Source organism: Grus americana, chromosome 17 (genome assembly GCF_028858705.1).
Source record: "Grus americana isolate bGruAme1 chromosome 17, bGruAme1.mat, whole genome shotgun sequence".
NCBI lineage: Eukaryota > Metazoa > Chordata > Aves > Gruiformes > Gruidae > Grus > Grus americana.
The window spans coordinates 4,159,798-4,172,682 of record NC_072868.1 but is presented as its reverse complement, the minus strand read 5'-3'; the positions used below and the strand labels follow the sequence as shown (position 1 = coordinate 4,172,682).

The window sequence follows — 12,885 nt, the reverse complement described above, 5'->3', positions numbered from 1 at the left end:
AAGGGGGGCTCCAAGTCATTTAAGTTTGTATCAGAATTCTAAAGCATTTTGAAAATCAATTTTATCATATTTAATAGAGATGAATGGAAAATACCGTACTTGTGAAGGAGAAATAAAACACAAACAACCAAAAGGTAGAATAGCTAACCAGACAACAGCAAAGAGGATATATTTGGTCTCAGCTTGAATACAAAAAACCCCCCAAAAAACCACTGAGGAGGAAAAACCACCTCATTCTTGTGTGTTAGGAGTGTCACAAGGAGTTCACAGGATGTTATCCTAATCTGCTGGGTGCTGTTGAGGCCTCCGAGGGAATGCTACCTGCTTTTGGGTACGGTATTTCGAGAGAACTTACAGAAATTGGTGAGTGTGCAGAACAGACTGAAAGAAAAGGGAAGAGGGTGGGAAAACGTAAGGTTGAAATAACTCGATTTGTTGAGGCTAGACTAAGAACAGTCTATATGGTTACACAGAGAAAGGTATTCACACGTTCTGAGGCTGTCATAGTTAATAAAAAGCTAAAAGTCTCCCCAAGACCTCTTCTCCCTGCCCTCTCCCCCCCCCACGTCTATAAGTCAATGAAAAGGGCTTTGTAATCTTATCACTTGGATGTGGCGTGTAAATATTGCACTCCCTGAAAATGTGTGTATAACAGGCTACAATGCAATTAAAGAAACCAGAGTAAAAATTTATAAAAATCTCTATCAATTTTTTTATAATGCATTTGCTGGAAAAAGACATTATTCACTGAATGCAGTTAAGGTATAGTAAATTGACTTTGAGAAAAATCGCAAGACTTTTCAATAAAAAGACAAAATAGCAACACTCTTAAGACAGCAGGTGGTAAAACGAGATACAGGAATGTTCCCCCATATAAAGAAATAAAACAAAACAGAGCTGTGTGATTTTACTGCTCTTTTCCAGCAGAAAAACATCCCTAAAGGACTCAGAAAACAGGCTCCTAAATTCGCTCATATGGAGTGCCAGAGATTGAAAGGAAAACTTTAAAATACATTACTCAGAAAAACCAGAAAAGGGATGGTGCTAAGTCTTATACAGCAGATTTTTTGCTTGAGAGTATCATTGCAATTTAGGGGGAAGCTGAGACGTAGGGCGGACCACCAACCGATAGAGGATATTTCATTAAATCAAGTAGGATACATCTGAGCAATTTGCTCCTGAATACGTAGTGGGACACCCTTCAAAAGCACTAAGAACCTGTCAGTGGGGTGTAGAAACTCGAGTCACTTTGCAAGAAGGGACTATGGGTTTTAAAAATACCACCTATAGGAAAATTTTCAAAAGTCTCTTGTGAAAACTGGAGGTAAAAGCCTGAAGAGCCTACCGGGAGGTAATGGCTGCTGGATACCTCTGCAAAGCAGCATCCAGCATCTTTATCACAAGCGATTGTAACTCCTGCTCCAGCTGATGGGACTGGCAGGATGAATGACCAACTGGCACTTCTGCCGGCTCGGAAGGGAAGTTTGTTCTTCTGCTGGTGCCTTTCACCACGTACAAATTCACCCAGACAGAAGGGAGCGATGAAGTACAGGCCTCGAAGCAGTGTCTGCAGTCAGGGAGCTATCTGCAGGCGAGCGGCACTCAGGGACATGGTTTGGGGGGACTTGGCAGTGTTAAGTTTACAGTTGGACTCAATGATCTTAATGGTCTTTTCCAACCTAAACAATTCTCTCATTCCATGATTTCAGCATCTCACCATTAAGAACGCGAGCCAGCTCAGGGACAGCCAGAAATGTTTTCTGCAAGGTCCTCGCTCTATTTCACGGGTGCCCGAGCAGCTCCCTGCCCCTAAATCCTCTCCTCTGCCAGTGGAAATTGTGCTTTCCTACAACCGGCAAAGCCTCACTCAAACCAGAGGTCATCTTTTCTGAACCAGATCACTACTTCACAACCAGCCCAAGAGCAAGAGCTGGATTATAACATAAAGACGTGAAGAGCGTGGTTAGATCCAGAATATCCAGAATCTGAACAAATGCATCTGCAAGCATTAAAGAGAGTTCAGGCGTTCAGACGATAGTTACCAAAAGGCCTTGTCCATCATGGAAGAGAGGGCAGGAAACGGAGGCCTGAAGCCTCCTCCACCTTCGCGTGGCGCTGCTCCAGCCACAGCGTCACAGTACACAGCCCCAGGCACTGCTGTACTCCAGTGCCGCCCAGCATCCGAAGCGACGCTGAGAGGGTAATAACCCCGTGCAATGCTATCAGTAATCCTTCCCGGAGGTTAACAGCGGGAGGCGAGTAGGTTGAGGCGTTTATAAAAGGAGACTGTGAAAGGCAGAATCAACAGCAGAGTTGGCCTTTTAGTCAGCGTTCGCTTTCAGCAGCTACATTATCAGACGAGAATGAGAGAGGCGTGAGTGAAGCCTGGGAGGGGGGGAAGGAGAGGGGAGAACTGTGAAAAGAGAAGACCAAACACCTACCTGACAGGTGCTCCCCGGGACTGAGCGGGCTTCAGCATAACGGTGATGGTGGTGTCAGTCTCATTCAGGGGGGAGTCCGTGTCGTATTCCGGCATCGACGGTGCTACAGCAGAACAAAGAGCAAGACGTTAGTTATACACCAGTTACTGCCTTCGGTAGTGATGGCAACGTAGTATTAACATTTCTTGGAGACTGTTTAACATTTCTCAAATGAAACATCAAAATACTTCCCAATGTTATGACCAAAACTGTCAAAACTGCTTAAATATTTGTACACTCTTTTCCCATTAAAATTAAACAGGAATTGGACACCCAAATTTTCAAGCTGGCTTTGAAAATCCTGTCTTGAATTTTTAAGATTTACTAATCCTTTGAGATGGGATCATTCCTTCAATTTTAAAGGTGAAGAAAGAAAACTGCATGGACATTGGAAAAGACCACTTAGGATGAGTGAATCAGTGGCAGAGCCAAGAACAGCACCTGGGAAACCCGGCTCTTGTTCACAGTTCTGGTCATTGGATGAGACCTCCCGCAGCTTAGACAGTTTTTAACGTAGAGAGTTAAGCTGTGTCTCCTTGATTAGCTGGAGGGTGTGTTACGAAGATGAAAAGAGAGGAGTGCAAATGAGCCAGGTTATTTTAGCACTCAAACCCATGACATTTTCCCCCAGTGCCTTAGTGATGCTGAATCGACAGGCAGCTGCACGGCTTCCAACGGCCTGCTCCGGCAGCTCCCAGCCAGGGCATCCCCATCACTTCGCTGACGGCTTCCCCAGAGCAACATAGAAAACCACTGAATATTCACACTTAGCCAAAGTCTAGTTTCTACTTCTGCTTTGTTATCTTCTAGTGGGATTATTTCATGAAAGCAGGATAGCTTTCCCAAGGAGATGTATTTTACTTATTATGTTACTTCTTCCTTCCCCAAGAACGGACATCTGTTTGGGACAATTTTTACTGTGGAAGAACTGAAGAGATCACGAGATAGAGCGACATCAAATTTATTCCAAATATATAAGTTTTCTTGAAATATCTTTCAAGTATAAAGCAAACAGAAGAATTTACACAAATAGTTCATCTGTAACTCACAAGGGCAAGCTGCATTGCGGGGGATCCCATATTTAATCCTCTCACAGTGATTTCCACTGTAATCCTGTTTACAATCAGGATTTTTATCTAAATGCTTGAAAACTGTCAAGAATGGTGGTTGCTGTTATCAACTCGGTTACTGGCTTCCCCGTCAACAAGCTGGCAACGAGTTCAGAACGAATGCCAATTCCTTAACGAGGTTTTCTCTGAAAAAAGTGCTCGGCATCAAGGGGAAGCAGTGCGAGTCGTTTAAAGAAGTTGCACGTCACCAGCCATCTTCTGTCACTGTAGAGATCACCGTAGCTGCCGGAGGTGCCAGAGCAAGAATTGCTCAGCACCTGCTCTGGCCGGAGGGGATGGTGCTGCAGCACAGCGCAGTGCTACAAGAGCTGCAAGGCCAGTCTGGACACCAGAAACAGGCTGGGCTCTGCCTTTGCAGGCTCCATCATCCTGCTTCAAAGCAGGCTCTTCTATCCCAGCTGCAGCGCTGCTGCCACCAAACTGTTTCAGATACGTTAGTTAGCTCGGGTGTCTCCTCCTGGCTGCGCAGGAGTCCTGTTTAGTTATCTTCTGCGTAAAACACTGCATCTCCTACAGAGAATTTACAGTCTTACTTTCAGACACCATATAGTTAAGAAGTAAGTGGAAGAAACATAGGTCTTGGCTGGACTAGCTAATGGTATTGAGTATAATTCAGCAATCAAGGCTGTATTAGTCACAAGACACTGAAATAAGATATAGTAATTTTCTTGCGTATTCAGCATGCAACAGTTGTGTAGTACCTCAATAAAATTACAACTGGCAGTGATGTCTCTAAAACAGCAACCGCTGCCCATCAATTTAATGCCTATTTTGCAAGATCCCACTCTCGCCCAAAGAGAAGTCCCCAGGAATTCTGCCATTAAATTGTGATTAAGAAATAAACAAATGTGTCCACCCATATAAACATATACACTCACACATTGCTACGGCATAGATGTCTTTTCATTTTAAAATACACATGGTCTTACAAGGACATTCCAGTCAATGCAAAAATCCTTCTTCTCCCTGCTAACCTTGGGCCTGCCTCTTAGAGCAAGTTTAACAGTAATTTCCAAATTACCTGTATGGGACCGACCATGCAATGAGATAATCTAATGTCAGAGACTACCCTACCGCCTGCACAGAGTCTGTGCCTACCTATTGTGAACCAGATGTTCGGAAAATGGAAAGAAAAAAAAAAAAAGAACAAGACGATAAACAAGCTCCGTGAGCATACAGTTAATAATCATGCAGGCTTCTAACACAATCTGAGCACTCACTGAATAATAAAATGCAAAGAAACTGGATCAGAGGAATAAAGCACTACCATTACGGCACTATTTTATCTCTCTGGTCACAAGTGACTAGAGTGCACGCCGTGCCTTGCCGTCGCAGCAGGGCTGCCTAAACCCCAACGGCCCGTGGAGCTGTTACCACAGTTAATGGCTTCACTTCACGTGGTCCAGACACAGGCTTTTGCACTAAACGTTAAGGGTTCAGTCTGGAGGGAATGGATATGTTTTACTCCCTCCAAATTTACCCTGTCACTTACCGCTAACAACTTCTTTTTATTAACCAATTTTGAAATAGGGCAATGGAAAATATGCGCTGTTGTGCACTCTCTTCTATTGCACCCAGCCATAATTTCAAGCATTATAAGTGTCCTGAATGCCCCAAACGTTTATTTTGCTTTCACTGAAAAAACAGTGAAGGTATTCCAAAAAATGACAGTTTTAAACTGTGTTAGAGAACCTATTTTAGTGCTATCAATTAAATGCTAAAATTAAAGTCTACGTATCTCTGCTCAATATCATCTCTACCATCCCTTTATCCATCTTTTTTCCTGATAGCTAGCCTAAGTTTCTTTTTTTTTTCCCCCTAGAGACACAAGCACCTTCTCTTTGCAATGCCTCCTGATTTTAATGCCTTTCACATACTTGTCTGCCTACCTCAAGTCCTCCCTCTGCCCCTAGAAAGAAAACATAAAAACAGCTTTCCTCCTTTATTTTTAATCTCCTTGCACTATTAATTCAATTACTTCATTACCTCCATTTTGGTGCAATCTGAAAATAAAAGCCACATTATTGAGGGAGCTTCCCCAGCCACGCAGATAATACTAACAATTATTATAGAGATCGTTCATTTGGAGAACTAATGAAGATTCTCATTTAAAATGCTCCACAAAGATATTAATGGATATTTAAGGTACCCAGAAATGAACCACTGCATTTGTAACCCAAACACAGACACTGGATTGTGGCCGTCTTAAAAAACTGCCCTGTGAAACTTGTAGAGACACTGAGCTGAACACCTTTTTATTGTTTTACGCACCAGCTGCGGGTCTAAAGAACAAAGCCCTACAAAGTTCTTTTTTCTTCTCCAAAGCAGTACCTGAAATCTTAGTTGCAATCCGTGTCGTGATGGGTGGCCCAAAGCCCTTGACTGTGCTGGCTTTGATGGTGAATGAATACGTAGTCCCTGGGTATAATCCTACAAAGAGGTGATGTGTTTCATTCCTTAGTTTGAAGACTTTCCCTCTTTGGCTGGACAGGTCAGCACTGGGATCCAGAGACCCAACGGCCTTGTATGTAATCTGCAAATGAAGAACAAGGAAAGTAAGGTGATAAGGGGTCTTCTGCACCTGGCCTTTCTCTGCTCCCCTATTTTACCATCTTGTGAGACTAGACATTGAAAATACAAGGACAGATAATATTTCAGTATCTCTAGTGAGCGGTTCTGTATTTGGATGCTGACAAACAAACTTGACAATTTTTCCAAGGCTTTACTTAGGATAAAGCTAATTTATTCTCTCCACTAAAACCTCACCATGTCCTGATTTACAACAAAAGACATAACAAATTGCTTTTTGTTCTGAGTCTCAGAACTTCTGCAGCCAAACCAGAGCACACAGCATGACCGGCAGAATTTTCATGAGAATTATCCACACAATCCCCCACGGCATACAAAAACTTTTGGTGCAAAGACGGACACATTTTCCATCAAGTATTTTTTCTTTCTGGCAAACAGTCTTCTCAAAAGGCCGCTGAAAACAATGGGGGCCTTCTACTGACAAAAAAGGTTTTGGAAGTCTTTTCCTGTGCTAAAGTGAATACGCCAAAATAAAATGGTACGTTTAAATGGAATAAATACCATCAAGTCTTTAGACAAATCTCATCTCTTCTCTGAGCTTGTAAGGCAGTTTCTGGTATTATTTCCCTCCCCCTGATTTAGCCCCAGCTTGCAGGTCTCCATGGGGTACCGCGCCTGGTTTTCACCCGAGAGAATAAGTCGGCAGGGTTACAGACCTGGAGAGCCGTTCGTGAATACGCCCGCTGCTGGTGCTAACACACCTTTAGAGGAGCCCAAGCTGAAAGCACACCTTTGAAATCCTGCTCGAGCTCCGTTACGCTTACCCGTGGCAACGCTGTTGATATACAGACACTTGCAAGTGAAACTCATGACTTATTTACCAGCCAATTCCTTGCCTGCGTTCCAAATTCAATCCAAAGGCAGCTCAATTTCAAGTGAGCTGTCAATATAATATAACTTGCTCCACTGCTCTCCTAACCTTTCCTGATATTATGGGATCCTCACTTATTTGTAATGAAACACTATGAATAAATCAATGTATGTTAATACACGAAGTCTTCAATTTTTTATGAAGGACTCCACAAGAATCTAATTCCCAGCTTGGCTGAAAGAACCTTTGAAAATTTTTAAGTCGCTTGCTTTATGACAGGAGGAAGATGTTGCATTTTGAGGAAAAATAAACGTACAATGCTTAAACAGTGGTGCTTTAATAATATCAGGACAAATAAGAGACAGAGGCCGATGCTACTGACACCAGAGAACGGTGTGAGGGTTTGAATCCTTTTTTTTTTTGGACAGAGAAGAACAATTTAGACCGAGCTGACACCCAAGACGAGGCAGCATGAGAGAGAAGGGCTGTGAATCACACCCAGGCCCACGGAGCAGCAAGAAATTACAAAAGCAGAACTCTTAAAGGAATTATAATTGAACAGCTTGCAGGTGATTTAATTGAAAACCTACTAACTTTTCCAGGAATTACAAACTGGTTTTAAATTTTTATTACTTGCCAGAAACCTGAGAGAGAGAGATCTCTGCACAACGATCATTAAAACAAAACAAATTCACTGCAGGGAGGAGAAATCTTTCTGCTCGCTCCTTGTCCTTAGGTAAGGCGAGGACCATGCAACGCGGCACGGGACAGCTCTTTCGACAGCTCTTATTGCATCAGGGTACTCCAAGGCAAGGGAATGTAAAAACACCATCAGAGTTCGAGTGAGGATCCAAGACTTTCAATTAAGAGACATGACCCAGTCAATGCCATAAGGAATTCCAGAAAGAAAAATGTATTTATTCTGTTAGGTAGGAATGAACCAATGCAATCTGTATGCTCTATTTGCAAAATCAAGTGCTAGAGAAATAGCAGCTCTAGAAAATTTCAAAGGATAATGAGCAAATTAGGAGTTTGGGAAAAAGAACAGGAATTTCCTACTGCTGGGCGACCAAAAACCACATTCGCCTGGCCTATGCAAAACCAGTGGTATTTATTTTCAAGCACGTTATACCAAAGGCTATAAATATAAGCAAAGATGCACTTGTCCTTGACCTGCATACAAATAAAAGTATTCACCTACCTTCACCAGTTCTAAAATCACTACAAAATGAGTTCTTTTTCATCATTAAAAACCTATCCCCTTAAGGCAAATAGAGCTAGAACAGCTTTCAAGAGAGAAAAAAAAAAAAAAACAAAAAAAACAAAAAAACCCAAACCAAAACCCCAAGGAAAGTCATTGATTTAAAGTCTCTTTCTGTTGACTGTACCAGAGAATACCAGTAGAGAGGACCTTATAGCAGGCTGGGTTCAACTCACGAGAAGCAGGGAAAGAGAAAACTATACTTAAGAGAGAGTACGCCACGATTTGAGATTCATGTTTGAGTCAATTTTCAGAAAGATTGCTCACTCAAATCAGACTTCACTATTCCCTAAAACTTTTTTTAGGCTATATAAACTACAGTAAAGAGAAATTTGTGGCATAGCCACAAATGGTGAGATTATTGATACTGCTGCAGACTCTCTATTCAAATAGATATGAACCCTGTGAAACCAGGTGGCACTCAGAGAAAGCAATCCTTGTCCCCGAAATGTAACATTTAACTTTAATACATAAACAGTACATGAAGGCAACGCAGAGAATAGGAAAGTAATAGCATAAAAATTGTGAATGTGGTCCAGTTTCATTCAGTCCATAAGGCGAAATATTTAAGGGCCCGGTAAGCACGACGGTGTCTGTAGAGACAGCCGGTTACCAGCTTATTGTTCTTATCAGAGTGGGTCTCAAGCTCTTCTCTGCTTTCCACAAGAACTCTGAATTTCTGGGAGCGGTGAGGAAAGTATCTACGGACACTGCCAGGAGAGCGGTGAGCTCTGTGCCCACCTCTTGCTGATGACTTTCGTCACGACCACAATGAACTGACCTTCTCCGAGTCTCCATTTTGCCATTTATAAAAGGAGGGCTATTACACTCCTCTACACAAACATGTTCGTGATTAAGGGATTCTGTGCATTTCTGCAACTGCTGAGTGCTGATGGTGAAGCAGCAAAACCACAGGTGAAACAGATGAAATAGCCCCAAACCCACGACACTACTTGGAAAAGGCAGCAAATTCTCTTCCAGCTCACAGAGAAAGAAAACGGAAAAAAAAAATCATTTTCCCTTCCAAGTAAGATATCTGCTCTTCCTTAGATATTAGTGCTACCCCAAGCGTGGATTAACACCCAAGAGCTCAGTCTGTTCCTCTATGGTGCCTCCTCCCACGATGGCTGAAGCAGCAGAAATTCAGCAACACCCATCTCTGCGCCTGCCAGCAGGCTGCTGCCCCGGCACACATCCGTGCTGCCCAAGCCATAGGCTCCCCATCCAGCTCAGCACCATTCGTTGGAGCCAGAATCATGTCCTGAAGTCATTGGTATTTCTTCACTGGCATGTCTGAAACGTGCTACACCACATGCACTTGGGTGTACGTATGCGTCAGGGGATTTCTCCTACAGAAAGGAAAGATGCTGTAATATATCACTTCTGTGTTGGGTTTCATGTGGAAATGTATCATGTATCAAATTATAACCAGGGGAAAGGAAGACATCAAGAAGTTGCCACTCTTCTCCTTAATTGATTTAAACTAAAAGTTCTGAAGTAAGAGAAATTTCAGGGAATCACACTCTGAAACATTTACAAGAAGAAAATGGAAATTTCCTACTCTGGAGTAATTTATAAATGCACAGAAACATGTCTGGAGGAGAAATACAGCACTTTCCTAGAACAAGAAGGATGCTGAAAGAAAACCACCTGTTCTTCTAGTTGGTATGTTGAGTATTTATCTTAATTTCTTGTTCCAAGTCAAACCATTTCATTACAAAACAAACAAGAGATGCTAATCTAGAAAATGAGATGACTCAATGAGATGACTCAATCACTGGAAAGCAGCTGTTCTAAATTATTTTTAAATAATCTATTTTAAAGACAAGCCATATCATATAAGACTTTTGTATTCAGTAAAAAAAGAAACAATAATATTAAGTGTTTAAAAATCTAGACAGAAAACAAACAAGAAAATACTCCAAAATATATTTAAGAATTTCACTCTAATTGAAAATACTGAAAGTATTTGGTTTTATTCTGATGCAGAATAAATGCAAATACAAAGATGAGGAAATTTCTCCCAAGACTGAAGCTCTGTTCTTTAACCAGCTCCTGGTTATCTCCTGCAGAGCAGGCAGCCAGCGCAGGTTGAAAGTTGTCTTTCCTCTGCAAGCTGGAATGCCTGTCCTGAGTTTGCTTATGTCTCGGAGAGCTTACACATCAGCTCCAGGGCAACTTGATGGTCCCAAGGAGAAGTTTTAGTGGCCAGCGCTGCTGTGGTTCTAATCACAGCACACACCGGTGCAGGCTAAAACACAGCAAACCCAAGAAATACACATTAATAAATCCTAAATCTTCCTTGGAATCTCCTTCACTGAGTTAATGAAATGGTTCTCCAGTTGAAGCAACAACAGCAGAAAATCTGACCTAATCGGGAACTTGGAAGGATAAAGAATAGCCACGTTCCCACCAGAACAGGAGGGACGAAACCCTGAGCCCAGCATCCACCCAGCTGGACAGAAACGATTTACTGAGGAGATGCACGGACAGTTCGAGTCCCTGGTCAACCGTCCAAAATTGAGCTACGTGAGTCCAAATTCTTTGTAAAATGTAAAACAGCTCAGCAGTACAAATTCAACTCTACTGGAAACTACCAAAAAAGGCTTTACATATTTAATTTCCAAGTGTTCAGTGATATATAATTGCTGTGATAGACTCTGGAGAATAAAATAAGAACAGATCAGCGTAAGAATGGGACAGTTAGCAAGTCCACTCCTTGTTGTTATTTAAGCAGCCACCCAACGTATGCCAGTGCGCTCTCAGTCCCCATTAACCAGAAGCATCCCCTCTTATTCCATCCTCCCCTCTGTTTTTTATCCATTTTAAACGTTCAGAATATTAACTCCTTGAAATCACTGAGCAAATACTATGTTAACAACCACAAAGATGAAGATACAATACTGAGAGCATAAGTACAGCTATTCTCTTCTTCACAGAGCCTAATTTAACACCATTTTCTAGGGAAATGTGAACGCTTTGCTAACTGTCATCATCTGTGACTGTAAAACTTCTATTACGATATGAGGACTTATAAAACTTCCATTGTGAAGGGAAAGACCATAGCAGAGGTATTAACTAAACTAGGAAGCACAAAGCTATTTTCCACTGCAAATCTTCCTTCAGGAGAATGAAAAATAATAAAAATCCCCCCACCCTTAATCCACTTGGATTTCCCCACAGGTGTACGGGCAACTACGTGTCCACACAAGCAAAATGCGATTGCGATACCGGAATATATAATTATACAGCTTCATCTGGCATATTTTGAATATGAGTATCAGCCATGGACCGGAACACAAAGCCCTGCGAGAACTGCACAGCCTGCTCCAGAAGCTGAATTAATATTCAGTGGGTCACCCGCACTTCAGGAGCTACGTCCAGCGCCCAGGCGCTCGCTGAATCTCCACACCGTGCTTAGCGAATGCAGACAGTAACAGAAGTCTGGAGAATTTTACTCCAGCTTTGCATGGAGGAGGTAGTGGGGGCTTTGTCCTGTGCTTTTTTTTTTTTTTTTTTTAAATAAAAATATCAGGAAGTGTAGCTGAAAACTGAAGGTTAAAAAAAAAAAACAATCCCTGTAGAAAAAAGGGTGCTTATTGTTAAAAATGTGGTAATTAAACAGTGAAACAGACCGTCAAGCGATGTGATAAATTACCCTTCGGGTTTAGACTTTCCTTTGGAAGAATGTATTACGGCATAATCACGAGGCCCTAAGCTTAATACAAGAACAAACTGCGATAAAGATCTCATCAGTTCATCGTAACGGTCCTTCTTGCCCTCCACTACCAAAATCCTTCGGGAACCCTGTTCGGAATCCCTTTAATCCTCTCAAATAAATAAATTAACAAGACAGAATATTCTGCTCAAATCACGGCTGATGTATCCATTTAGCCTTCCCATGCATTTGATACATTCGAGTAAGCTTTCACGCTGATGAATAACTGGGTTGTCAGGATTTCATGTGTTCATAACCTTAAAACTGAGGGCAGCAAACTCTAATGTCTCAGGATTGAGAGCTTGCCAGTCAAGGCAAAAAAATACACTCATATGTTTCTTTCCCCAGCAATTGATCCCAGTATACACGCCACTTCATCTTATATCTTTTGTCATATAGAATTAATCAACCACAGTGAGTGGAATTTTGCTCTCAACAACCATATTCGCCATCAAACATTAGGACTTTAAGCTTCCCCTCTGACTTTAGCAATTGCAGCCTGTTCGAATACAAATGGCAAGCACTGCTGTTAAATCAAACACCATTTTTTTAGACACGTTATGCAACCTTATATCTATTTACATGTTAGCGACTGCATGGCAGTTTGGGGAAGGCATCCGAAACCTATGGATCCATTTCCACCACCCTCTAACGTTCCCATTGATGTTTTATGTCCCTGTCTTTATAAACAAGCCCATTCTGCTTCTCCATGTCCCTCATACAACATACAATCCCTAACTTCTGGGGTTGCTTTTGAGCTGACAGGTAGATGCAATATATATATATATATATATTTTTATCATCATCATTATTATTATTCCCCTCCTCTTTTCAGTTAGCAATGCCTCAAGACTGAAGCCAGCTCTTGCTACGGGCAGGAGAGGAGCTCTGCAGAG

General features: G+C 41.9%; 1 protein-coding gene across 2 annotated transcripts in view; it reads right to left on the bottom strand.

Annotated features, from left to right (window-relative positions):
- PTPRT (protein tyrosine phosphatase receptor type T) overlaps window positions 1–12,885 on the bottom strand; it is a 280,775-nt gene that overhangs the window by 117,009 nt on the left and 150,881 nt on the right. For both annotated transcript variants that reach the window (XM_054845732.1, XM_054845733.1), the window contains exons 6-7: window positions 5,942–6,143; window positions 2,442–2,544 (exon numbers count right to left, since the gene is read on the bottom strand). In XM_054845732.1, the coding sequence (XP_054701707.1) occupies window positions 2,442–2,544; window positions 5,942–6,143 (305 nt within the window). The remainder of the gene's footprint in view (window positions 1–2,441; window positions 2,545–5,941; window positions 6,144–12,885) is intronic.